Below are 27,428 nucleotides of genomic sequence, written 5' to 3' on the forward strand. Positions count from 1 at the left end.
TACGACACCGCGGGACGGCGGGGGTCGGCGGCTCCGTGAGCATGTTCGGGGCGGCGGAGGAGGACGACGCGGACTTCCTGTCCCCTGCCAGCGGGTGAGCGGCCGGCGGGGCGCGGCCGGGCCGACCCTCCGCGCTGCGGTGGGAGGACGGTGGCCCCGGCGGGCCGCGGGGCACCGGCCCCGGTGGAGCCCCTCTGCGGTGAGGGACGCGCCCCGCGCAGCCCGGGGCTGGGCCTCGCTCCTGCCCGGCCCGGTGAGCGGCGGGCGGGCCCACAGCCCGCGGGCCCCTGCGGAGCCCTCTCTGCTGCCGGCCGGGCCGCTCCGCGGGGGCTCCTCCGGTCGGCGGGGCCGGACCCGAGGCGGGAGTTGTTCTCCCGTGACTGGATTCAGCCCCGGGCCTGTGCCCTCCTGCCCTGCCCGCCTCGGTGGGGGTGGAGGGGGAGCCCGGTGCCCCCGGGGAGGGGCTGGCTGCCGGAGCAGGCTCGGTGCGGGGTGTGCCCGGCGGGGCGGAGGCGGGCGGGCGGTGACACACCGGGGTCGGGGGCTCGGGGGCCTGAGTCCGCCTGCCCGGGCACCCAGGCGGGGCCTTCTTCGTGAGCCCCTCTAGGAGGAGCGGCCACTCGGGCCGTGCTGCCGTGGAGGGGGCGGGCCAGAGGAATCGGGTGGGTGTAAGGGTGTAAGCAGGAGGTCCCGAAGATGCCAGGTGTGGGGATTTTTAAGCAGGGACGGCTACGTCAAGTGCGTTCAGCAGTTTCCAACTTTTGCGGGTACTAACGTGTGGCACGTGCAGTTTTTATTCGTCGTGTAACTTGTTGCCGCTCGAAGGTTCCTCGGCACTTGGCCCTTCGGCTGTGCTCGCCCCCCGCCCTCTTCCAGCATCTTCTGTGGGACAAGTCTTGGAAACGGGCCCTCTCTCTTTTTAGCAAAATGGTTATTTTTTTAAAAAGCATCCCGTGTCAGGTGCTGCAGCTCCACTGGCGGTGGTGTTGCCCTTTGTGGCTTCTGCTTCGTGATTTGAGTCACTTGTTTGTCCCATGATAGGAGGAGTAAGTGAGCTGAAAAAAAACCCCCGAACAACGTGTCTTGTAGGAGGAACCTTCTTAAACCTTCCACCCCGTGATGGGAGAGCACCTGCCGTTTTAAAACTTACCAGCAGAATGCGTTTTCTGGACATTTCAAGAGGAAAAATTCCAGCACCCAATGATGGCTTCTCTGCTGCCACATAGTTTTTTGGTATTGTGACAATCAACTATTTCATGAGGGTAGTCCATGTCACTGCTTTGAAGTAACTTCTTTTTTTGGTGCAGTTTCGGTCCTTGCTTGTAGCTTTTGAGGAAATGAAACGAAATTCTACCACTTGGCTCAGCCTCTTCATCTAAAAGTTCTGCTTATTCAAATGGAAATGGAAAATTAGTGTAGAGCTGGTTATTGTGCATCCCTTTGTTTCTTTCTAAAGTGATGGTAAACATTTTATATTAGATACAACTTACGATTAATGGTGTTTGTTGCTTCTAAAGCCCATGTTAAATAAGGTAAACCAGTTTATTTCTCTTCCTAGTGCCAGGTTGGCCTCTCTCTTTGGTCTGGATCAAACAGTCTCAAGCCAGGGAAATGAATTCTTCCAGTACACTGCACCGAAGCAGCCTAAGAAGGGTCAAACAGCAACTGGTAAATAACTGGGCTTGAGTGGGGGGGGAAAAAACTCAGCAGCATGTGTCTTGCTGGGAGAGTGAGGGCCTTTGTGAAGAGCAGCAGTGCGGATAGTTCACTTCGCTTTTCTTTAACGATGTTCTCTTCTTTTAGTGCCCTCTCTGTGCCTGCTTGCTCTCGCGGCCTTTAGTCAGTTTGGAATGTCACTCTTTGGTTTTTAATCCTTCTGGGGAAGAGAATGTGTTGTGTCATGACTGGCCAGCCAACGTGGCAGTTCTGTTTCACTGACAGATATTCCTGCTTTTTATTCCTCAGCAGGTCAGGCAGCCCAGAAGGCTCCTGTGGCCCCAGCAGCTCCAGGAGCACCGTCAGTGTTCGTGGCCACTGCAGTCCATGCTTACCGATAGTAAGTGCAGCAGTGGTTTCCTGCACGACCCACCAGTGTCCGTGTCTTTGGGGGCTCAGCACCTCATCATAGAAGGAAGATCTTTTTGGATGAGTGAGAAGAGACCGTTGCTTGTAGACATGTGTCTGTGTGGTTCAAATGCTACAAGTCACTGCACGTTTCTGCAGTGGAAACTTTCTTTGAGCAGTTCAGGGTTACGCAGTTGTCAAATAAAAAGCAAGTTCTGGGTTTGGCTGCTACAGGGAACTGTATCCCGGGGTGCTGGCCTGAGATTTGCACTTTTTCCAGGCAGCTCTGTCACATGCTTGTGTTTCATATGTTCCTTCACGGAGGACTGAGGCAGGAGCGTGGAGTGACAGTAAAATTCTCTGTCCGTTTGACATTGCCATCATGTAAAAATCTGTTTGCCCTGAATCTGCGAAAAGAGTGGTTTTCAACTCGAACTCCATAATGTATGCTCCTGTAATCTATGGGCAGGCAAGAAAGTTGTAGTCTCTTTAAGCTAAGAAAGGCTGCCTAACATTTTGGGCATGAGGAAAGGGACCTGAACTCTAAAGAAAAAAACTCAGCAACAGTAGAGGGAAATCTGAGGCAGGGACGGTTCTGCAGCTGAATCTCTCGCTTGTCTTCCAGTACTAACGGGCAGTACTTGAAGCAAGGCAAGTACGGAGCAGCTGTCGTGGGGAACCATGCTACTAAAGAGGTGAGAAACACTTCACTTCAACGTTTTCATGCCGGGAGTGCACTTGTGCGAGGCAGTGTTTCTCTGAGCTCACCAGAATGTCTTTGCTTTTGATGCTGGAGGTCTTGGTTCTCCTGCTGGTTACGCCTTCCTGCCCTCCTGAGTTTACTTACGGCTTAGCTGCTTACCTGGGTGATGTCTGTCTTTTCTGGAATCCACGAGTTTGTAAGATCTCTTACAACTTGTGCCTGAAATATTTTGCAATGTCTCAGTTACTGCATCTTTTCTAATATTTCTGGAAGTGACTTTGATATTTATTCAGAATGTCTGTGACAACTGGATCACAAAAACTCGCATGTAGAAATCGATATAAAGCAAAATTTTGTCCAGTAGTACAGAGATGCTTTACTTAAGTTTTGTTACTTTAGTATCAAAAATGTCTCTCCTCCCCAATCCTTCCTTCCCAAGTACTCATCTAAGAACACAGCACTGGGGTTCCCAGTAAATTGGTGTGTTTAAAAAGTACTTTGAATATTCTGATCTGTCCTTGATATTCACCTATTTAGGGTGTTTTGTATCCTCCAATTCCCAGTTCATGTTGTCTCACTAAGCTGCTTCTGCTTTGGCAAACCCAAAAAGAAACAGGAGTTTAGTGAACTGGTTCCTGAGTTGCTGATGTGAGAAGCGTTCAGGAGTGGCGTTCCTGGGGGAGCTGGGAAGGACAGGGCTGGCAGCAGGAAGCTCCCGCAGCCGTTCTCGGGCTGCCTTTGTGATACCGCAGCCTACTCCGCTCGGAGCAGTCAGCGGATCGCTCCCAGGTCGCTGCTGAGCTGTGCTGAGCAAAGAAACCCTTGCCACAGGTGCATAAAGGAAAGCGTTCTTCCTTTCCTAGATCATGTCCAGTAGAGCCAAATATGTCCACAGAATACCTGCATGGTTTAGTACTTGGAAGTACTAAAAGATGGAGTAATATCTCCATCTTTTACATTGTTGTATGCCTGCATGCCATGTGTGATGAGTTTTGTGTGTTGCAGGGTTAGTGAACCATCTTTTTACACAGCAACTGTGAAAAACGTGGAACTGGTTAAAGCGTCTTGCTTATTGCAAAAGAATTAGTTTGAATTGCCTGATTCTTGTAGATAAACAAATCTTGCATGTTTTCCTGGGTTTTTAATAGGTGTTACAAAACTGTGTTTGGTATTTTTGCTGTGAAAAATGCTGCTGCAAGGTGCATTTGGTAAATAAATACTGTAGCCTTAGGCTCAGAATTTGACAAAGCACGTTAGAATTTAAGATGTTTTGAGTTTCTGCTGTTTGTTCTTCTTCTTCCCTGCCCGATTCCTTGTGGAATCCAGTACAGGATCCTTCTTTACATCAGTCAGCAGCAACAGATCGCAACTGCAAGGATCCATCCAGGCTTTGTACTCACGGTAAGGCTCTGGATGAGGAAGCTCCAGTGGTCTGTGTTGTTCACAGCAAACAGGAGTTGACCCTGAAATGCTTTCCCAAGTCTTAGCTTACAGCCTGTAGAGCAAACATCTGCCTGGTGTAGCAAGAGGTGTCACAGTGACTGGGATATTGCACGGGAGGTTTTCACCTCTGCCTTTTGCAGAGCACCTGGTCAGTCGATTTCATAATGCCAGTTTGTACCCCGTAAGAGGGATGTAATTGCCTCTGGATCCCAGAGGAGATGATTTGAGTTTCACAGTCCTACAGTGGACAGAAACAGAACAAAATTCCTCTTGCTGATAATTCCTAGTTAAGTGACTGAGAGAATACGACTGAGCAAGCAGAAGGAAATGACAGCAAGGAAGTGTTTTCTCTCAGAAGTCTGGCACTCAGCATGTTCCTGCTGATAAGAACAATTTGGAGCATTGTAAGTCCTAAAATTAGGATCTCTCAGGAAGTTCTGTTTTCTGCTAGTTTTACAGAAAATTGGTGTGTTGATTTGCTGCTCTTAGCTTGTCATCAGGTGACATAAAATTTTTTGATTTGATAGATAGAAATTCTACTCTGAAACAGAATTTCAGTCCACATTTCTGACCAGGATGCTGGTTTGCTCTTTAGTTCTGTAAGCGCATTTTGAAAGATTAATGGGTTATGTACTCAGCTAATGGTGACATGAATTTTTAGAAGTGAGGAAAGAGTGACTCCTGCAATCAATTCCAGAAGTCTAAATATAATCAATACTTATGAAAAGGTTACTTATGCTTAAAAATCTCAGTGTATATTATAGGAACTAGCTTCAAAGAAGCTTCTGAAAGCTTTCACCATCTTGTGAAAGCAGCAGCATCTATGAAGAATTTAATATTTGCAGAAGTATTTGAGTTATAATAATTCTTCCACGATAGTAAGCACATAAATAAAAGCTCATTTGTGCATTCTAAACTTGGGTAGTAATACAGCAGGACTCTTCCTGTGCATAATTTCAGTAATTCTTACTTTAAGCTTCTTTTGGATGTGGATTTTTTTGATTTTTAGTTAAATGCATCTTTTCATGTATAACATAGAACTGATTTCCTTCCCTGCAGGTTCAGCCCAACAATTACAGTACGTTCTACGATGATCAGAGGCAAAACTGGTCCATCATGTTTGAGTCGGAAAAGGCAGCAATGGATTTCAGTAAGCAGGTAACTACTTACTCCGCGCGAGGTGTGACTCGCTGGCCCGTTGAGAACAACAGGCAGATCAAGATGTAGCTCTGAGAGCACCTGATTGCTGAAAGGTTCGAAGTCAGGGTTGTACTTTTTCATTGACCTCTAGCTTTGAGTATCTGCATGGCTGTGATTGAGGCAGATGTGCAACAAGCCTGGCTGAGTTTTGTTCATGAGATACAGATCTCGTTGAGGTAGAGCTGGTGGGATTTCTAATCGAGATCCTCAACTACTGTAGCACCAATGGTGCTGTGGAGCAGAGGGCATTTACTTACATAGCTCAGCAGAGTTCAGCACGTGGAAGCATGGAACACCTCTAAGTGCATCTGTGGCCTGGGCTTGATCGGTGCAGTAAGAAATGAATCAGATCTGGGATGAGCCACAGTGGAACTTGCCTCCATTTTAATGGTCAGAGACATTGACGGGCTTTCCTTCTGCAGGTGTGCATTGCCAAATGCAACAGCTCCCCAGTGCTCGATTCAGTCCTCTGCCAGGATCTGCTTCTTGGGGAAGGGCAGGGAGTAGAAGGAGGAGACTCTCTAGAGGTTGCCTATACAGGCTGGCTGTTCCAGAACAACGGGCTTGGGCAGGTAAAGACATCTCTGTTACATCCTAACACTGAGTGAATGTGATAGTGCCTGGAGGGAATCTGCTGCATCCAGCATAGTATTGGTGCTGTGTTAAAGGTATTTTTTCAGTTGCTTATGGCACCATAAATGAGGTCATGCATGTCACCTGTAGAATAATAAGGGAGGAGGTGATTGAGATGCTTCTATAGGCACTCTCACTCCTCAGTGTTAGTGAAAATGGTGAGAAGTGACAGTGCTCCTTTGGGAATGGCTTGAGGGAAGTGAAAAGGGCTTTGTCTGACACAAAGCACATCTCCAAACATTAGCAGAATGAGATTGCTTTTACATTCTCTGCAGCTGCGTGCAAGCCAGCTTGCTAATAAGCAAAAGAAATGCTTTGATGTTTCAAAGCATTACCTTTAAAACGCTTCTGCTGGTTTTAGTATTAGCAAAATTCATGGCAGAGTGTTTCGTATTTGCATCCATCTGCAGTTAAATCTTTTTGCTATAAAAAAAGGACTTTCTGATTTTCATCTTTAGGAGTTTTTTTTGGTTTTCTTGCTCTGCCTGGCATGCTTCTGTGTACCAGTGGTACGTAGCAGAGCTTACTTCTGATCTCCTGAAAGAACTGTTTAGCTGCATATGTCTTAGTTTAATGCACTAAACTTCTAGACTGTTGTTTGCTGCTTGATATAAGCCTGTTGTGTGTTGTTTTACTGGACCCAATCCTGTCCTGGCCATCAAGCTCAAAGCAGTTTCAAAGTCTGAGTCCCCAGCTATTACTTACTTTAAGAAATTGTACTGTGCAATGGACTAGAAGCTTTAGCCATGCTCTGTCTTGCATCTGTTGAGAATTATTTTTGGAAGTAGCAGAATCTGAAATAGCGCATAAGAGACTATGGATTGTATAAAGTTGCATTTAGAACCTTGAAACAGTTGGGAAATCCGTGTATTTTGTGTTTTTGTTCAACTCTAGGTGTTTGACTCAAATGTTAACAAAGACAAGCTGTTGCGGCTAAAGCTGGGATCTGGGAAGGTCATCAAGGTAGAACTTCTGGTGCTTTTGTTGTATTAATTGAAGTCTCAGAGCTTTGAATTACTGGAGATCTTCAGGATTCATATATGCTATTTCTGTTACATGTTTCTTTTGATAGAAAACACTCTAACACTGACTCACTCAAGCTTTATTTTCTTCCTAATTTGCACAATATAGCCGAGTCTCCTCAATGGCAGTGTTACAAAGAAGTCATATTGTTTGGTAAAAAGGAAGCTTCCTGTTTTCAAGAGCTGAGGTTTTTGATTTTTTTTTCTTTGTTTTTCTGGAAATCACTTAATTCAGTACCTTGTTCTCAGGGAACCCTATCTCTAAAGGAAGGTTTCAATTTGAGAAGAACTTCAGATGCCTCCCTGCTCATTGTGCCTCAGAAGCAGAGCATCAGATAGCTCTGATATACGGCACCTGGGAGAAGAGCAAGGGAGGGTGAAGACAACTGACAAGTTTTAGAATGGCCTAGTAAAAGATGCTGCCTCTCAGTCAAGTCGTGAGCGTTTTGACTGTAATAATTTTTCAGTCTAGGTGGTGTGATACTCCTTTATGTTATGCCACAAAATCGGGTTGTGACTCAGAGATGCTTTACTTCAGGTCACTTCCATTACCTCAGTGATTCGTATGTGACCTGTACAAGTTGTCCTTTACTGAAAATGCACTATTTTTTTTTTTTTTTTTGGCAGTTTGCATTGCTCTATATTCTAAATCTTCTTCACTACAACTCTTTTCTGTGGGAGCTTTGTAAATCTAACCATAGCAATTCAGAAGTGATCTCTCAGTGATGTGGAGTCCTCTTCTTTCTCAGAATCCTGAGACAGGTCACCACTGTGTGCTGAGCAAGCCATCTGCAACTGCAGGATTTGTGCACACAGCACAGTGTGCAGTTCTTTTCTCCAGGGTACCGGCGTGATCTGTGATAGCCGCGGAAGTTACGATATCTAAAACTTGAAGCAAGTATCTGTAACTATACAGAGACCAGGAAGCCTCTGCCCTTCATGCCAGAGATTGCTGTATCTGTTTGATTTCCTTGTGAACATGTCAGGAGCCACATCTTTATTAAGTTAATGTTGCAGTTTATAATTGGCCATTATGACTTCTTGTAAGACAAAGGTTTAGTGCTGCAGACTGAAAATGAATAGAATTTTACAAGAATGTCTCTGTGTGTTCTGGAATCTTTTATAACTAGTGCAGTTATAGAAGACTGAAGCAGTCTGAATCAGTGTAATTAAAAGAAACTGTAATGTCACTGATCAAACTGTTTGTTTTCTCTTTTCTTGTGTCCCTGAAAACCAAAGGGCTGGGAAGAAGGAATGATGGGGATGAGGAAAGGAGGACGAAGGTATCTCATTATTCCTCCGGCATGGGCCTATGGGACTCAAGGAGTAGCTGGCCGTGTCCCTCCAGACTCTACTCTAGTTTTTGAGGTGGAGGTTAGGCGGGTGAGTGTTTCCTGCCAAGCATGTGTTTTACATCTCCTTTGTGGCTGTTGGGTGGCAGTGTCTGTCTGCAAGGTGAAAACCTGCTGTTGGCGTGAGAACTACAGCTCAGAAACTGTTATAAACCAAATACCTCAAGATGATGCATATCTTTAATTTTAAAAAAAACAACCCTAAAACCAACGCAAAACCCTAAACTCAAAAAAGCCCTCTAGGCTGTCTACTAAGACATGTCTGTTGTGACTGTCTTGGGATCTTTTCATTGTCTTATTAGTGAGTCTCTTGGGAAAACAAAATACTCATAGTGAGGAATGACAGGATCTAAAGACTCAGCTTCTCCTGAGCTACCTGAAGTGCATGAGCTTGGCAAAGGAGTAGTCATCAAAACTAAACAAGTTGCTGAAAACTTTTTCGGGAACCCACAAAAACATCTTTTTTGTTACATGCTTTTTTAAGGTGAAATTGGTAAAGGAATCCTCTGGTTCAGATGGACAGAGTGTTAGTTCAAGGGATTCTCCTGCACCTTCTCCGGTACCCAATTCAGATGGCTTCTCTGCAGAGACTGGTTTATTGCCTCCATCTTCGATACCTCCAAAGCCTGGGTAAGAAGCAGCACACTTAAAACAACTTGCTGTATTAAAAGGTGACAATGCTGATAAACATCTGGCACAATGCTGCGTTAACATATCGTTTGGCAAATGTGGGTCCTCTGGGTGCCAACTCAGTGCCATCAGTGTGGCAGAGGGATGCTTGCTAACAAGACTTGCAGGAAATTTTCTGCTTGAGTGCTGACTTTCAGAAGTAATGAAATTGAAATGGGTACAGATGAAAGAAGTCATTCCTCTACAGCATTATTGAGAACTAGCGTGGTTAAGCTGTCTGGGTACTGCTACAACAAGTTTCTCATCACAGGTGGCAGTATAGTTATAAGTTGGTCTTGAGTGATGGCTGATTTGTTTAATTGCAAATTTTACATTGTCTTTTGTTGCTTAAATTAACTAAATGGAGTAGTCATATTTTTTTAGGGAGTTCAATTTCATCTTTGTTAATCTCCAGTATCAACATACACCTGTTTGGCTTTTCAGGGAGCCAGCTGTTCGGGCCAAGTCGAACTCCATCAGTGAACAGCTAGCAGTAAGTGCCATCACTTTTTTGAACTAATTTGAAGCCCTAAGTAGGGAAGCTTGGTTGGTTTCACCTCTGCATTCAGCGTTGCTGAAGATAAAGTGAATATCATCCAAGCAAGACACTTACTAACAGCAGATTAGGGCCTTGTTTTTCAAAGGATTAGCAGAACATGAGGAACCTCAGTCCCAGTTACTACTCCTAAATGCAAAGTTACTTTAACGTGTGGGTGCTCACAAGGCTAGTTGTCATCTTGGATAAGTGAACAAATTTAAAACGGGTGACAAAGAGCAGTTGGGACATTCAGTACACGTTTATATAGCGATGTGAGAGGACTTTTTATGGGTGCCTCAGGGTAGAAAAAGCTGGTAAGCAGCTTCCTTAATTCACATATTTTCTTCTTGTTGCTGTGTTTCCTGTAGGAATAGATATTCTGTGTAATGACAGTAGTGTCATCCCAGAACAAGAGTATATAAAGCAAGCCAGATTAACAAATCGATAGTGTTATCTTGGGTGCTTGAAAATTAGTTTTTCCGCAGTCATGGAAAAATGGAAAGAACTGGAATTATTTAGCCAGTGATTTAGAAGAGTCTAATCCTGATAGATGTCTCTGTAATGTCTGAAAAGCCTGGGCTGAGAGATAAAAGAATAGTAACTGCAAACATTTCTTTTAGAATCCAGACGTAGCAAAGGCCAAGCTAATTTCTCGGATGGCTAAAATGGGACAGCCCATGCTGCCTTTCCTTGCTGGGACAGCAGGTAGTCAACTTGACTCCAGTGACTCGGAAATAGAGGTACATCACTAATCACAGAAGTGTGACTTTTTGATGCTTTTTCTACAGCGTGGATTCCTTGAAGTGGAGTCCGTAGCAATAGCTCTCCCTTTGCACAGGGAAAGCATGCTCTGTTTCGGTGGCAAAAGGCTTTAATGATTCCACTCTTCCTATCTAGTTCAGTTGGGTTAACTGGGTAACACCTAGTCTCAAGTGATCTTGGGTTCAAACTCATTCTTTAGCATTCATTGTAATACGCTGAATTTTTTTTTTAGGATCCAAATACACTGAGAGGGACAGCGCAACCAGTGGCTTCATCTTCCATGAGACCGTCACAGCCAGCTCATGCGGTGCTGCCCACAGTGTCAACACAAGGTAATATGCTGGTAAGCCTGGCACTGGTATGGAGAAATTCCACTGCTTTGCAGGCTTCAAAGCCTGCAGAGGCTGTAGGAATAGAGGATTCCTTTCGGGAGCTGAAATAGGAACTGAAATAGGAGCTTCTAGTAATGCGTGCTGATCCAAAGGCAGACTAATCCATAAAGCACAAGACCGAAGTCCTTGGAGTATGTTTCCTGTGTGATCTTGTGCACACATTACTGCTTGAGGAAGAGCAGCCCCAGTGAGCAAGCTCTGTCATCGTGTGTGCTCGGGTGGCACTGAGTTTTCTAGGACGTGTGCTTTGTAAACGGAACTGTTACAAATCCTTTCCCAGTGAACAGTTGGGTTTTTTTGGGGTTTTTTTTTGGTAATGGTGGAACTAATAGCAAAGCACATCAGAGGGCTGGCAGCTCTGGAGTGGGCTTGACCAATCTTCACGTGATGGAACAGTGATGTCAGCTGCTGGTCAGCTGAGCAATCTTTAGGGTCAGTCTGAGCAACCTCTTGTGTCAGTAAACTTCAGAGCCGCCTTTGTTTGAATGAAAAGAGGTTGCCTAAATGTAGCTAGAAGTGAAATTTCTGTGAAAGATGACTGTCTTGTTGACCTTTTATCATTTGTTTAACTAGATTTAATTTTTACAAGGCTGCAGACAGGCTTGTGTTAAATTTTTGTCTATTTAGTGACTTTTTTGGCCCTTTGACACTGGGTGAGTTAAATTATTTCTAGCTACTTTATGGCATGCTGAATTTCTTTCTCCCTTTTCAGTACCTCAAGCATCTGGTTCTGCACCCTCAGTATCTTCTGCTGCTTTAATACCTGCAACGATCCAGCCCCATTCAGCTCTGCCTGGAGGAGCGCAGGGTTTTCAGGTACCAGAATGAAATCAAGGAGGGTTTTGGCACTTCTGTCCTTTCTGATAAGCCTTACTGTCTTCTCCAATGCTGGGAGCAAGGACTCTATAGCAGCGTGTAAGGACAAGAAGCCCAGGCTGCTTCTTGTGACTCTTCTGTGGTTTTCTCAGGTTTCCATCACATGCCTCGTAGAATTTAATCAAAAAGGGCTAATTTTCTGCCTGCTGATAGCTTCTTAAAGTTAAACTAAGAATTAACCAGACTATGTCTTATTTTCTCCACTACAAAAGCAGATTTTAAAAACTTCCAAGTACTTGCAGAGCAGGTGAAAACAAAAGCGTTTGAGTTGAAATTTTTCTTGGTCACGGTCTGTTTTTCTGTGAGAGCTCATTTGCACACTTAATGTGTTTATTGGTTGTGGTTTTTCGGCCAGCAAAAGAGTAATCCTTTTACAGCAGTGGCACCACAAGCCTGTTAAAGTGATGCATTCTGCTTGCTAGTAAGGAAACTTTGGAGGCTTAGCACACAATGTACTTGCCATGTCAGGTAGTGAAGACTTAGTACAAAGCTATTACACAAACAATTCTATGAAGTCTAAAACCAAGCTTATTACCCGATGGTTTCTGTAGTTATTTTCACTTAGCCGGTTTTCTAGAGGTTTTGGGCCTATAGCACTGTTTATTTTTAAAGCGTCCAGGCAGAGGAAGAAAATATTTGATAACAAATACAAACACTATGTGTTTAAAAAAATCAAACCAAAACAAAAACTGTACAAAACCCCAAAACAACAAAAACCAGCCCTGGTGCGTTGCTTTGGCTTTGCTTTTTTCTTGTATTGAAAATGAGGAAGTTGTGGCAAATACCAAGATAAAAAAGTTAGGCTTTTCGTTTGATGAAATAGAAAGTAGTCATTAAAGTGAAGTTTTAATCTGATGGTGATTTGGATGTGGGGTTTTGAAAGTTTGACCCTGGTGTCCTGAATTCTTGTAGAAACTTGGCCCAAGTTGTATTGTGATTTATTTTTTTTAACTTGCCTGAGAGAATAAATCGATACGAGTCAGGTACTCCTACCATTTAACGCGTTCTTCCGTCTGTTTACCTGCTTCTAATGAGCATTGAGCAATAAAGTGGCAGTCAAGTTGTGTTGCACTGTTTGAACCTCTCCTAGGAATAGCCTTGTGTTCAAGTCAGCTTAATTCCAGATTCCTGCACATCCAATAAGCTGGTCACATGCTGGTCTCTGCCTCTCAAAACGCAGGGTAACACGCTCTTGCTTAAACTTCAGTGAAGAAGATCACTTGCTAAGCTGTGGTGACTTGAACCCATATCTAAGCCTTGAAAGAAGAATGGCTTTTTTTTTTTCCCTTTTACTGTAAGTGCTGTGTAATTTGACTTCCTGCTCCCTAATTCTGTTTTTTTTTTTTCTTTCCAAATATCATCATTGCTCTGCAGCTTAAAAAACTTGAAAACCATTTAAGTGTAAGAAGGGGGAAATATCAAAACATATTCTAATCTATTGAACTTGTTCTGCAAGGCATATCCAGGAGTGGCATTTGCTTACACCCAAACTGCTGCATCTGCTTCCCAGCTCCAGCCTGTAGGACAGATGTATCCCACACCTTACCAAGGTACGTTTAAAAAAAGCACGTGCTTTTCAGAAGGCTGCAATACCTGCAGTAAATTATTTATAATGATGATTTAGGCAGCAATGGCAGCATACACATACACATTCATCCTGTCTGTAATGCTGTGCTGTTTCAAAAGTGCTTACTTTTGATACCTCATAAGGGCAAATCCCAATAAATATCCGTCTTTTTCTTACCTTAAAGCTTGTGTGGTGTGAAAGAGGAGGGAATTTCTAGGTGTGTTCTCTAGGCTGTGTGTTGCTAAAGTTATTTTATAGCTGATGCTTCCAGTTATAAGTGTAACTGTGGTAGGAAACAGCTATCCTACCAGCCAGGGAAATCCTGAAGTGTACGTACAGGGGCCTTTACTAAGTGGGAGGATGTAGCCTAAGAAGGACTAAAGGCATTTGAAGAACCATTTAGGTTATCCCTGTTGGTGAGGACTTGAATAGCTGAACCTTTGTTGGTTTTTCAGATCAAAGTTTCAGAAGCCAACCTTTGTTCCTATTGTTTGATTGTACCTCTTTTTTGTACTGTTGTAGTGTGTCTGGAGGCTTCCCTCTTTTTGACCTAAGTGCTGTCATGTGGCTCAAGAATTTCCTGTAGTCGTAAACCTGCCTATTTATGTTATTTGGAAAATACCTACATTATTAGTTTTCCAGATACCATGTCACTTTTATTTCTGGGAAGAGAGTGGCTGTCCTATCTGGCAGGCTTTTGATATGTCTGTATGCAAGCATTTTCACCTGGTGACTGTACATCTCTCCCTTCCATTCAAGCACCTGGGGATGTTACTTCCTTTTTGATGACCGAAGCTCGGCAGCATAACACTGAAATCCGAATGGCCGTCAGCAAAGTCGTGGATAAAATGGATCATCTGGCTGCCAAGGTAATGTATGGCGTAGACGGGCTTGTTAACGCCGTTACTGCTGTTTGCTCTCCAAAGGTAGTCTGAGGAGCTGGCTCTGTTTAAATTGAGTTTAAGTGATGTACTAATTGAGTGAAAATTCCGATATTATCAGACCTTGACGTGGTAGTGATTCAGCTATTGTGAAAAAGCCAAGACTGCACTTGAGGGAAGGTGCTGTCTGTTAACCGTTTTAAATATCCTGCGATGCGTTGTGTTTGGAGAGGTCTGCTGCTCTTCAGGAGGTGTCACGGTTGATACAGTGGCGTATGCCCTTCAGCTGATCAGATGGAACTGTGAAACAGATCTCTGCAGAAGTCTGACTCTTACCTACACCCATAAATTCGTTTCATCTGGCTTAAGAATGGCTTATCCCTGCAGGTGGAGGAGTTGAAGAAACAGAACGCTGGTAACAGCTCACTACTGCCTGGTATCTCCTCTGTTACTATGGAAGCCTCCATGATCATGAGCAATATCCAACGCATAATCCAGGTGAGCATGGCCAGCCTTATTTGACTAATTCCATAAGGAACTGGAACCCACTGTGTTATTCCTAATGAGGATAGCTGTACGGGCTTGGCCCAAATGTCCATCCACCCATGTGTTTTATTTCTGCATGGCCAAAACCAGCTGCCTAGGTAAGAGCATGAGATATATGATGATTTCCACACCTCTCCCCCTGAAAAAAAAGAAAAATCTTCTCAACAGTTTGTGGTTTGGGTACCTTCCAAGCCAGAGTTGATGTATTGGTATTTAATGGGCCTTGGAAAAGGTTGATGTAAGACAAATTCAGCCTCTTCTTAAACTGTTATGGATTTAACCCACAGCATCCTGCAGAACAGAGTTTCACAGCTGAAGTTTCATGCTGCAAGAACCATCTGCTTCTGTTTTTCACTAATTAGTCTTATGCTTTTAGGCAGCAGCCTTACAATCTTGGAGTTTGTAGATGAAAAAGTCAGTCAGACATAATATTCTCTAGAATGTGGTTTGGCAACCTCTGTCCCATGCCAGGACTCCTGCTAAATGTAGGACAGCACCTTCCTGTGATGTTACCACAGAAGGTGATAAGTCTCACCACTGTACTGCATCTGTGCAAACCAAAAGTTTTGGTACTGCTGCAAGGAAGTTCGAGTAAGATGAATATTCATGTTGGGCTGTGCTTTAGGAGAATGAGAGACTGAAGCAAGAGATATTTGAGAAGAGCAGTCGGATTGAGGAGCAGAATGAGAAGATCAGCGAGTTGATTGAGCGGAATCAGAGGTAAGGATTAGGAGAGTACAGCCTGTGCATCTGCAAAGACTTCAGAGCTTATGCTTGGTTAGATGTAACTGGGAGAGGTGTTCTTGAGGATAGACATGTGTTCTGATTTCCTCCCTGCCTCTCTCTGCGGGGTGTATCTCCAAAACTCTGGTTTACAGTAAACACGACTATAAAAGGGGGAAAAAAACCCCTTGTGCTATCTTTTGAGCATGTTTGCTCTGCTTCTGGGAGTTACTTTACTATTTCTAGTACGGTGGAAGAAATTGTAGGGGATGTGGTGTCCTTAGTTGCACTCTTGGGTGTGTGTGCCATTCAGTTTAAGAAGGGGAATAACTTGTTTAAGGAAATAGCAAAGACCAGTGGATATCAGGTCGTCAAAACCCTTAACAATGTGATTGGGAATGTTAGACATTTTACAAAGAGATAAAGCATTTCTGCAAACCCATGTCATCTCTGCTGTGCCAGGCACACCCATTCCACCCTTCTGAGATGAGGCTCTTCTTAGTGCAGGACATCATACAAAATGGTCTGGGACTTGTCCTGAGGAAACCTGCTTTGAAATATCTCCTTTTCTATGTGAGCCTTTAGCTCCCAGTCGCGTGTTTATGTAAATGCTCACGCAGTCCTCCCCCGTTCACAGATACGTCGAACAGAGTAACTTGCTAATGGAGCAGAGGAACCACTCACTGCAGACAACAAATGAAAACACACAGGCAAGAGTGTTGCATGCAGAACAGGAGAAGGTAATGGTGACACTGAGCAGAGCCATAGACCTCTCGCTGCAGCCAGGGAGGGGGCTTGTTACTGCATTAAACATGCCGAAGCCTTGTTAGTCAAGGCCTGAGTCAGTTCTCTTACATGACGACTGTGGTTCTGAACTTATGTTTTGAAAGCTCTTTGGAGAAAAAAAAATCAAATTTTTTCATGGCTTTCACAACAAAAGCAGCACAGAGGATATACACGTAGATCTTTATGCTGTCATAGCTTGAATATTCTTACAGGAAAGGGATTTATTGTGAACTTTTTAGGTGTACAGCCAACATGTTGGGGAAATGTGTGTATCACAGGGCTTTGTCAGGTTGAAAATGTACTTTGTTTATTTAGTTGCGATAAAACTTTTCAGAAAAGTTTTATTCCTTCTATTTAACTGACATAGAGTGAATGTAGCTATAAGACAAATTATTTCCCACTAGAGTTTCTTCACTGCACTTTTTTTACACTTTTTTTAATACTAATCAAAAGCTAGTTGTTTCTACCAATAATGTGGTGTTCTTTCGTGGAAGGAGCTATTGGGAAATAACTTTCTAAGTAGTCAAATGCACCTGTGCGTGGCTGCGTGTCCTGTAATGTCCGCTCGGGACAGCCGAGCCCAGGCAGGCTGGTTTTGAGGTCTGTAATTGCACGGTGTCTTCTGTGCTTTCTCCAGCACTGGCTTCTTAAATTGCACCAAGTTCAGTCTTGCACCGTGCTTCCCTGCTGAGCTATGTCTTTCTCCAATTCAAATAGGAGATGATAAATGCTTACTCTGCATGAGAACCGTGACTTGGTGCACCTTAAATGGTGGAAACTGCTGCCTTCCAAAGCGTGCAAGCGAGTGTTTCTGTAGGAGAAAGAACTAAACTCGGTTTAGTCTGGAGAAGAGGAGGCTCAGGGGGGACCTTCTCGCTCTCTACAGTTACCTGAAAGGAAGTTGTAGGGAGATGGGGGTCGGTCTCTTCTCCCACATTATGAATGACAGGACGAGAGGGAATGGCCTCAAGTTAGGCCAGGGGAAATTTAGGTTGGATATCAGGAAAAATTTCTTTCCAGAGAGGGTTGTGAGGTATTGGAACAGGCTGCCCAGGGAGGTGGTGGAGTCCCCATCCCTGGAGGTGTTTAAAAACCGTGTGGATTTGGTGTTGAGGAACATGGTTTAGGGACCCTGACAGTGCAGGGTGAACGGTTGGACTCGATGATCTTGAGGGTCTCTTCCAACCAGATGATTCCATGATTCTGTGAGGAAAGATAGAGCAGTATATGGCTGATACATGTGTGCTGGTCTGAGCAGACAGTGAAGGAGAGCTGTATTTTTCCATTGAGGGCCCAGGTCGCATACCCATAATATAGGGCATGTGAGAGATTCTAACCAGGAAAAAGTCAGATTGAAATAATAAATAAAATTCCGTTCTGTCAGCGAGCACATCTAGCTTGTGTGATAAGTAACTTGGGGAGGAAGCATCTTTTGGAAGCATAAGATGCAATCTTCAGGAATCTTTTAGGCCTCATCTTCAATAGGATTCCACTGGATTCCGCAGTCGCTGCCCAGGAGATAACTCTAGTACATGAATAGAGTCCAGGCTAGACCAGAACAGCCGTGACTTGCACTGGGAGAAGATTTCCCCTAGTTTTGTGAGAGTATTGACTGTAAATACGAAGGCTGATATTCCTTCCTCTTCCTTTTATCTAACCCAGCTTGCTCTGTGACTGCAATTACTGGGAGAGCTGTGAACAGTCGGAATCAGGGAAGATAATTTTAAGCTGGTTTACCTATTCTTTACTTAAAAATTGGGACTCACCGTGTATTTTGTGCCACAGGCCGGGCATCTGTACTCAGGCTTACTGAACAGAGGTGCTGGTAGCCTGCTGGTTTGGGGTTGTGGATCTTCAACCCTGGCAGAACACCTCACAGCTTTAGGTGAAAGTTGGCTTTCCATAACGATTGCTAATACCCCGCACTCTCCTGTGCAGTGAACTGGTAGCCACGTGTAGGACCACTCCTCCATCCGTGGTGTGTACTGTACCTGTAAGAATACCTTTAGCTATTCTTTTCAAGCCAGGCTTCACTACCTTTTTCTGTCTAAGTTCTTGGATTAATTTAAAGGCTTCTCTGGCATGCCTTAGGCTCCTGAAACGAAGCATTTTGCTTTTCTGATGATGATTAATGCCTCTGCCTTTCAAGTTGTGTTCTTAACTCTTCCTGTTTCCTGTCACTGCTTTCTCTTCCTAGCACATGCTGCCAGTGGATCGGGGCTGGGACCAGGTGAGGCAGTGTGTCCGCTGACTGTGTAGGTGATAGATAATTGTGCCCTCGGTCGTGCCAGCCCAGCTTCCTCTTCAACTAGTTAGAAGCTGATTGGCATTGAAAGAGTTGCCTCAGATCTTGAATTGCCATGGATCTTCAACTTGGAAAAGGGCTTTATAACTGGCACAGTAGCCATTGGCCCCCTCTTTCTTGGGGACTCCTTGCAGAGAACTTTGTCACATTGCTGCTTGTTTCACCTCCCCCGTGGGAGAAACAAGACATGATCATGTAGCTGTCAGAGCAGATCCAGGTCATTAAGATTCTTGGTACCTGAAAGCTGGAGGCTGGAGCTGAGCTAGTACAGACATGAAACTGCAGAAACTTGGGTCTAGTAACAGTTCCTGGCATAGAGTTTCCTTTTTACTTTTCTTTCTGTGCCTTTAAAGTGCAAAAATAACCTTTAGATATGCCATGGGATTTTGGTTTGGTTTTAGCATGCTGGGACTTAGCATCTTGAACCACCGTGAGACATTTATGGAAACAAGAGGAAAGCAGATCTGGTTTTAGCCAGTCTCTATTGAAGTGCTGCCTCCTCTTTAAAATTAATGGTGTAGTAGCCCAGCCCTGGAGGTCAGCACATATACGTCCTCATCATAGTTGGAACTGTTTTGCTTACAGCTCTTCTCTGCCAGAGGTGGTGGTCCTGGTCTGAAGAGAAGCACTTTGTCTCTTATGGGGATGAAGTCAAGAGAAACTCCAGTTCTCCTGAACTTATACGTTACAAGAACGTGAAAGCCTGTTGGGAATCTGAATGTAGGCATAGAAATAGAAGCTGTTTAGGTATTTTCTGCAGCAAGTGAGGTTTTCTGGCGGGTGTAGTTCTGTCTTTGCGGAGCATCTTCTGAGTTTTGTGTCATGCAATGAGATTGGGAACGTGACTTTGTGTCTTTGTCTTGATGCCTTGAGCCTCTCCTAACTTATTGTTTGCAAGTTGTCTAACAGGCTGTGGTAGTACCTGGTTTTCTGAGTCACTGACTTTGAGCAATACCAAATCTAAACGGGTCAACAAATTTCTGTGAGAACTATGTTCCAAAATGGCAGTCTTGGCCGTGCAGGCATCTCAAAGTGACTCTGTCCTGTGTGCTCTGGAGGAAAGGTGCTCTTTTGGCTGGAGCAAGCCTCTGTTTTGTGTGCCTTGTCAGTGATTTGTAAGCTTATGGAAGATAACTATATGGTGGAGCCCAGACTTTTACTTGAATAGATGTTGTCACAGCCTGAAAACGCTGAGCAGAGCCACCAGGCACTGGTGCTAGTCTTAAAAACACGTTTAAGCTTTTCAGGAAAGCTCACTGAGTTGAACTAATGTGGTGATGAGCTTGTTGGTGGCCTTGTGGAACTTTCTAGTCAGTCTAGACAGGTCACAGCCAAACGACTCTCAGTAACATGGCAAAAAAGTTATCGTTACCTCTTCAATTTGGAGATGTCTATGAGGTGCTGGATCTCAGCGCTTCCCCAATGAGAACCTTATCAGTTCTTCCTGTGAGAACAGTTCTGGTGCCTCCTCACGCTCATATCCTTTTATTTTGTTCCCCCTCCCTTTTCCCTGCTCCGTTTTTGATACAGGCCAAAGTTGCTGAGGAGTTAGCAGCTGCCACAGCACAGGTTTCCCAGCTGCAGCTGGAGCTGACTGCCCACCAGAAGAAGGAAATGGACCTGCGAAAGCAGCTGTCTGCTGCCGTGCAGGAGGCAGAGCGACACGAGGCGCAGCTCAACAAGCTGCAAGCACAGTTGGCAGGTCAGACTTTGTGTGCTTGCTCCGTGAGAGCTCCTTTATGTCATTGTTTTTCCTCTTTTAGAAATCATAGGTTTTTCCTGTCTTCTGGGGTATCTATTCCTGCTTTCCCTATGATCAGCAGCAAGGGTATGGAAGGATATTGATGCACTGAAATGGCTGAAGGTTATTTGCATCCTTGTTACTATTCAAAGGAAAGTGAAGGGCTGAATCCTTGGACCAAATCATCCTGTCACGGGGATGTGTTTTGTAGAAGCAATCTCTTGGCATTGCTGTCAAACATCTTGTAGAGGAACCAGAGATGTTCCAGTGGTTGAACGTTGAGGTAAAAGCTGAGGTGTAAGTATTGCCATTTCATGGAAGCAGCTCTTGATAAACTGTAGTTCCCACTGCAGGTGCAAGCTGTGGTGTTGATTTTCATTGTGCAAGAGACACTGTTCCTTCCCACCAGCCCCTAAATGTGCTAACCTGAAATAGATACATACTGCTGAAACCCACAGTAAAGTGTATTTTTGCAGAGCTCCAAGAAGCCTCTGAGGACACTCAGACTCGATTCAAAGCTGAGAAGCAGAGCCGCAAACAGCTGGACATGAAGATGGCAGCATTGGAAGAAGAGCTAACGGACCTAAGAGTGGAAAAGGAGACTCTTGAAAGGGTATGTCTGGTGCTAGCACTGCAGAGATGCTGCAGGTTTCAGCTGTTTGCTGAAATCTAACCCTACGTTCTTATTGTAAATGCACAACTTAGGTGAATCTTGACTCATCTGCAGGCAAAGATCCCTGTGCTGGTGGATCCTTTGTGGTTATGTGAATTTATTTTATTTTTTTTTAAAATAACTTAACCAGTAATATACTAACCTTTCTGCACATAGAATAAATCTCATCTTGATTTTTAGAGTGATAAGATTCTCTGCTCAGGGAAGCTTTTTGTGCATGAGGAATACAAGCTACTTTGGTGCAGTCTGGCCTATTCTAAGTCCCGTTCTGTATCGCAGAATCTTGCAGAGAGGAAGAAGAAATCCCTCTCGGAGAGAGCTCAAGCAGAGGAAGAGATGGAAGAAATACGCAAATCGTATCAGCAGGAACTGGACAAGCTTCGACAGTTGCTGAAAAAGTCACGGACTTCGACTGACCAAGCAGCAGCAGAGCAGGTGAGTAGTCATGGGAGCTTCTCCCCCAAGCGTCTGGATGGCTCGTAGGAAACGACAGGTAGGAAATAGTTGTGAAAATCCTCAGGTAGTGGAAGAATGAAAACGTTACCTGCTTGATTTTAGGAGTTAACTTTAACACAGCGTTCGCTTTGTTGTCTTTCTACAATATCTTTGCTGATGTTTGTTGGCCCTGCTTCTGACTTGGGGATTTACACTGGTATCTCTCTAGAAGTGCATGATTTGAGTAGGCAGGAAGGCTGCTGGGTCCCAGTCGTTCTCTGGCTCGAACCACAGGCCTCTGAGGTGGCTGCAGAGCTTCGGCGCAGCGTTGATGCAGGCTGGCATGCGGCATCAGACTCGCTGTGTTGGAGAGTGTCAAACTGAGGAAAGGAGGGGCAGCAAATTGGGTTCATAATAGAAGAACACAGGACTGCTGATGAGTGAAGAACTGCTTAGGAATATGCCAAGAGATCTGAAAACTGAGCTGGACCTTCAGGCCAGCCTGAGGGATTGAGGCTGGAATTGAACTGAGAGGTGTGGGCAGGAGCCAGGGCTGCATGTCGGTGTTCCAGCCTGGGGCAGATGTTGTCCAGCCCCAAGCTTTCAGCCACTTGTGCAAATACAGATTGTGTGTGTGTGTGTTCCTAATGATCTTTCTTACATGATGGGCAGCTGTCACTCATCCAGGCAGAGCTGGAATCCCAGTGGGAAGCCAAATGTGAACGTACACTGGCCTCAGCCAAGGAGCAGCACACTAGACAGTACCAGGAGGTGTGTGAGCAGAGAGATTCCCTGCAGCAGCAGGTGTCCCAGCTGGAAGAGAAGGTAAAAGGCTGTTCTTTGTTGCTGAAATGTAATACCAAATAAACAGTAACTGTAACCAGTGATCCTCTCCCACCTAATTGTAGCTTGACTTTTTAATTTCTTGACTGTTACAGAATTTTTGGTCTCCTCAGGAGGATGTGTCTGTACTTGCATCTGTTACATTGGGTTGGTGGGCTGGTGAATTAACTCCTGCAGTTCTGAGTGAGGGAGAGCCAAGATGATGCCAGTCTCAGACTAAAGCAACAGCCACAATCTCTTCTGCTTATCTGCACTGTTCTGAGTGACTGCTTCTGAAGTGGGGGACACTGAAAAGAACTGTAAAGTAATGGGCTCTACTTCTTGTCTTTCAGCTTGCAGCTCTAAAACACTCGAAAAAAGCAGAGGAACAAAAATTGTCTGAGTTTCAGCAGCGTTTGGAGCAACTAGAGCCTATCAGAGAGAAGGTAAAGGGAGTAACACAGCAGCTGAATATGAACGGAAGTGCAGTAGTCACTAGCCTCAGGCTACCTATGTCCAGAAAAACAACAACGTGAGTTCTGGAATAGGAGAGGAAGGAAAATTTCACGTTGCTTCCAGCAAACCAGAACAGGTCCAGTGATGAAACCCAGCCCTCGTTTCACTGGGATCTCAGTACTGCTATGCCCATTCGTGGTGTTACTTGAAGACCTAATGACAGAGTTCTGGATCACCAAGGTTTTGGCTCGGTTGGGTATCTTTATTTTGGTGCTGTTACTTTCAGCTGTCTTTTGCAACTCCTGTTGTGGGTTAACCCAGTTGGCAACAAAACACCACACAGCTGCTTGCTCACTCTCCTCCACCCCTGTGGAATGGGGAAGAGAATTAAAGGGGAAAAGGGAAGGAGACTCATGGATTGAGATAAGATCAATTTAATAATATAAAGTTAAAAGTAATAATGATATATTTTTGTTTATATATAATGATAATAGATACAAACAAGTGGTGCACAGTGTAATTGCTCACCACCTGGTGACCAGTGCCTGTCCCATCCCAGCAAGCAATCCTGAAGCAGATAAGTCCCAATGCAGCAATCTCAGATGAGTGAGAGGCCCAAAAAGAGAGCAAGGGAGAGAGACAGGAGTCCAAGAGAGCCCTTGGAAGAAGAGAAAGAGCCAGCCCTTCTTCCCAGTCAACCTTCATCTATATACTGGGCACGACATTGCATGATATGGAATATTCCATTGGCCAGTTTGGCCCTCATTCCTAAGTCTAAGTTGAAATCATAAGGAGAGTTGTGGGCCCTTTGTCCTGGCTGTGCTCCCCCCAGCCTGCTGTGGTCCTACACACTGGTAAAAACGTGGGAAGCTGAAAGGTCCTTGGTTTCTCAGAACCAGTTACAAACTTCAGTGTGCTATCAACATTCTTCTCATAACAAATCCCGTACTCAGTCCAAAACTCAGAGCTCTTCTAGCTGCTAAAAAGAAGAACTAACTGTCCTGTTGAAACCAGGACACTCTCCAGCAAAGCCCTGCTTAGAACTCCACTCAGCAATTTGCCCCTCGCTAAAAACTGTTTGCAGATAACCCATCCACTGCAAGCTGCGTTGTGCTGGTGTCCGCGGACCTGTTGTAGCTGCGTTGTGCTGGTGTCTGCGGACCTGTTGTAGCTGCGTTGTGCTGGTGTCTGCAGACCTGTTGTAGCTGCGTTGTGCTGGTGTCTGCGGACCTGTTGTAACTTTTGGTTTCCCTTTGGCAGTACTCAGCCTTGCAGTCTGATATTGTGGTGCTGAAGGCTCGCTATGAAGAACGCATCCGAGACCTGGAGAAGGATCAGGACGGATCTTCACCTGCAGGCTTCACAGAAGAAGTGAGCTTGACTATCCGATATTTCTCCTTGCAAATCTATTCTATTTGCCTTGAATTATTTCTCTTTGAGCAGAGACAAGAAGGAAAAACATCATTTTCTCCACAGAAGCACTGTTTCCAGTAGCAGGCTCTATAGAGGAAGAAAGGATGTGATCTTCCTGCTGCCTGCTTTGTTGCTTGATTTTTAGATTAAAACTTAAGTTCTGAAGTTTAGATTTACAAATTGAAAGAATAGTAAGCGTAGCCTGCTTTGGGTTTGTGCAACTTGCCTCAGTTTTGGAGGGATGGGTTTGGTGCATGTGTGGTGGTTCCGAATTAAAATGGTGTGATGGATTCTACTTCATTACTGGAATTTCTGATTTGAAAAGTGAATTGTTTGAAAACCAGGTGGTTTTGGGTTTATTGTTCCTTCACCTAGAGAATTGTCTGATCTTGAGTCTAGTGCTTCGCGTGTTAATGACTCATGTCTCTGTTTCCTGCCTTGCTCTTTTCCAGGTAAAGAAGATAATGAACGGTGTATTTCAGTCTCTTCGGGGTGAATTTGAGCTGGAAGAGACGTACAGTGGCAGGACAGTTCTGGGAGTCGTCATGAACACTATTAAGGTACAACAGAGATTAAAGGTGATTGACGTGAGAGAACGAGTCTTGGACTAAAACCACACATGGGCTTTGTGAGTCTGACATATCTGCGAAGCAGAAAATTGCTGTGGCTGGCAAAGCAGCCCAGTAGAGGAAGAAGGTACCAGGGATCTGTGATGGTTTGTGTTTAGGGTATAACCTGTGTTCTCTGTACTCAATTTTTTAGACTGTAACACTGCAGCTGCTCAGCAGGCAGCAGGAGAGACCCGATCATGACAGTAAAAAGGAGGAACTCGCAACAGGAGCAGCGAGACAGGAGAGATCCCTTGGAGCAAAGGAAGAGCATAACAAGCCCGTGCAGCATAGCCCAGCACAGAGTGTTGCCTTCCCAGCTGATCCTGGGGAAGCGACCACGGGCTCCATGGTGTCTGACTGGGAAGGCCAGTCAGGTCCTCTGTCTGCCAGGCCCAGAACTCCCGAGGAAGAGCAGGTGACACAGAGCGGCGGGGTGTCAGAAGATGAAAAGATCCAGGAGGAGCATCCCTCTTCTGGAGCGGAATCCTGCCTGGATCCTGATAAAGGGCCTGTGTTTGCAGCAGCGCCTGTTCCTAAGGTGGATGAGAACTCTGTCCCAGCTGAGCAACAGCAGGAGAGCGGTCCCATCAGGAAAGCTGGGACTGAACGCAGTCCCTCCAGAGTATTTTTGCGGGCAGACGCTGCAGAACCTTCTGTTCCAGAAGCCAGACCAGGAGAAGTGGATGTGGCAGTGCTTCCAGAAAAGCCAGCTGCGGAGCAGAAGGCGGAGGAGCCTGTGGGAGGCTTAGAGCCCCCTCCCTTAGATGGCGAGGGAGGGAACTGCACAGACCCATCCGACGGAGCGAGCTCCCAGAAGGAGCCTGCCTCAGCACCCAGCGCAGCAGAGCAGAGCTCAGCCATCATCAGAGAAACTCCGGGGCAGCAGGAAGTGGGCTCCAGCCACCGGCAGAAAGATTCCAGGTGAGGTGTGACTGCTGGGGTAGCCACAGTCCTGTTTTCCTGCTGATCAGCTCAGACCGGTGCAGCAGCAGGCCCAGAGGCTCGAGCAGTTGTGCTACTGCTGCAGGGCAGCACACGTGGTAGGGTTGAAGCACCATCACGGTGTTAGCCCTGGACTGGTGGGGACCAGGCTGCCCAGGGCGTGCTCTGCAGGGACGGCAGCTGCAGAACGGGCTCATGCCTGGGTGGATGCCATTATCCCTGGTGAGCAGTTCCCAGCTGAGCAGAGAGGAATGTGCAGCTTCTCTAGGATCTGATATTGGTGGCTGCCAGGTCTCATTACGGAAACGTTCTGCCCCGGTGAATAGCACGTGCCTTCAGTTTGCCTCGGCAACAAAACTTTTCCAGCATTCTTTAACAGAACTTGTAAAACCAAGATCCCATCATCTGCAAGCAAACTGATAATTCTTTATCTTCTTCCAGCCTCTTTGAGGATGACAACTTCTTTGAAACAGCATCTCATAAGCCACTGAAGCCTCGAGCTCCCTCTGAAGAGGAGGATGAGGAGGAAGTGGTATGTGTTTGTATTTTTCCACTCCTACCAAACTGGTTCAGGTGTCAACCTGTAGCTAGTAGTTTCCCTGGCAGTGGGGGACTGACTGGCTCCTGCTAGCCGAGCTCAGAGCTTCCCATTCCTTCTCTGGATAAATCAAGAGCATCTGGGTTTGTTTCTCATTGAGCTTGGAGGGGTTGCCTGGCCTGATACTGCTGGCAAACTCCTGCTGGCGTGAAGTTAGTGGGACTTGCCAAGGTAATTGAAGGGGTTTAGTGTCTTGCCCCTTTCCTGTCCCTTTTAGCCTGTAAGGATCTCTCCTAGAATATTAAGCCATTCCATGAAAAGTACAAAGCCATCAGTAGTGAGGCTTCTTGATACCATCTCCCTAAAGCCGATGGAGATTTCGGAGCCGGAACTGTGTAGCAATTACTAAATACTGGGAAGCTGTTAAGACTGACAAGTTTCCCTCTGCTTTTACTTCCAGAGCATGAAGGGGCGTCCCCCTCCAGCTCCGCTCTTTGGTGATGATGACGATGATGATCTGGACTGGCTGGGATGAAGAGCTGGCTGGTGAGCCTGTGAGCCCTCTCCTCTGGGCATGGCCTCTTCCTGTGCACTTGGCACTTAACGAGCTGCGTACGTGGGACACTTGTGATCAACCAGGGACTTCCCTGGCTCCTGTACCGCAGACTGATGGGGCCTGAGAGCCAGTGGCTCTTTTTGCACCCATGGGCACTCAGACCCATCGCTCTGACCCCTCGGGCATGCACGGAGGTTGGGACGAGCTGAAGGAACGACCAGTCTTACTGCACGTTCGTGTTGCTGCCCTGCTCCTCTGAGTCGTGGATTGATCTGAAACTTCATGCAGATGTGAACTTTGTAAAGTGCTTCAGAAGAACAGGTCTGGCGGGACCCTGCGGGGGGTGACTACTTCTTGAAAAACAGACTAAAATCTCTCCTCCTTCCCCAGTGAAGTCTCCTTGGAAGGTTCCCATTGGTTGCCAGGGCCTCTACACTGGCTTCCCACCAGGTGTTAGCAATGTGCAGTGGGAGATTGGGCCCAGATGGCCCCGGCAGGTGTTTCCTGTGAGCCAGTGGCTGGGGGGACCCGAGGGGCTGAGGGGGGGGTTCGGGTGGGCACTGCTGTGGCCCGGGTGGTGCTCTGACCCGCAGCCTGCCAAAGCTGGGGCACCCGTTAGCGGTACGGAAAGCCAGGGCTCTGTTGGACCAACGCTCCAAGCACAGATGTAGCACCTAGGAATTGCTGTTGGAAGAAGCCACATCCCAGCTGGGTGTTACGGAGGACCCTGAGGCTCACAGAGCTCACAAAAACGATTCACTGTGCAGCCAGCTCCTCTC

The 27,428-nt window shown here is 45.7% G+C and overlaps 1 protein-coding gene across 3 annotated transcripts; it reads left to right on the top strand.

Moving 5' to 3' along the window:
* On the top strand, positions 1 to 27,168 carry FKBP15 (FKBP prolyl isomerase family member 15). Of its 3 annotated transcripts, XM_086625101.1 has the most exons (31): positions 1 to 94; positions 1,559 to 1,668; positions 1,969 to 2,056; positions 2,690 to 2,759; positions 4,094 to 4,168; positions 5,270 to 5,368; positions 5,833 to 5,982; positions 6,938 to 7,006; positions 8,305 to 8,448; positions 8,902 to 9,047; positions 9,531 to 9,579; positions 10,245 to 10,364; positions 10,619 to 10,718; positions 11,491 to 11,594; positions 13,111 to 13,204; positions 13,981 to 14,090; positions 14,490 to 14,600; positions 15,274 to 15,368; positions 16,009 to 16,111; positions 18,355 to 18,387; positions 19,993 to 20,164; positions 20,680 to 20,816; positions 21,156 to 21,311; positions 21,984 to 22,136; positions 22,487 to 22,579; positions 23,850 to 23,960; positions 24,455 to 24,562; positions 24,765 to 25,151; positions 25,185 to 25,534; positions 25,997 to 26,087; positions 26,554 to 27,168. In XM_086625101.1, exons 1-31 carry the CDS (start codon positions 42 to 44, stop codon positions 26,626 to 26,628), a joined length of 3,756 nt encoding a protein of 1,251 aa, XP_086481227.1. In that variant the 5' UTR covers positions 1 to 41; the 3' UTR covers positions 26,629 to 27,168. The 3 variants fall into 3 exon arrangements, with proteins under 3 accessions (XP_086481227.1, XP_086481226.1, XP_086481225.1); XM_086625100.1 differs by having other exon boundaries at positions 1,966 to 2,056; positions 24,765 to 25,534; XM_086625099.1 differs by lacking the exon at positions 18,355 to 18,387 and having other exon boundaries at positions 1,966 to 2,056; positions 24,765 to 25,534.
* Positions 27,169 to 27,428: the final 260 nt, after the last annotated feature.

This window comes from Tauraco erythrolophus, chromosome 22 (genome assembly GCF_009769465.1).
Source record: "Tauraco erythrolophus isolate bTauEry1 chromosome 22, bTauEry1.pri, whole genome shotgun sequence".
Lineage (NCBI taxonomy): Eukaryota > Metazoa > Chordata > Aves > Musophagiformes > Musophagidae > Tauraco > Tauraco erythrolophus.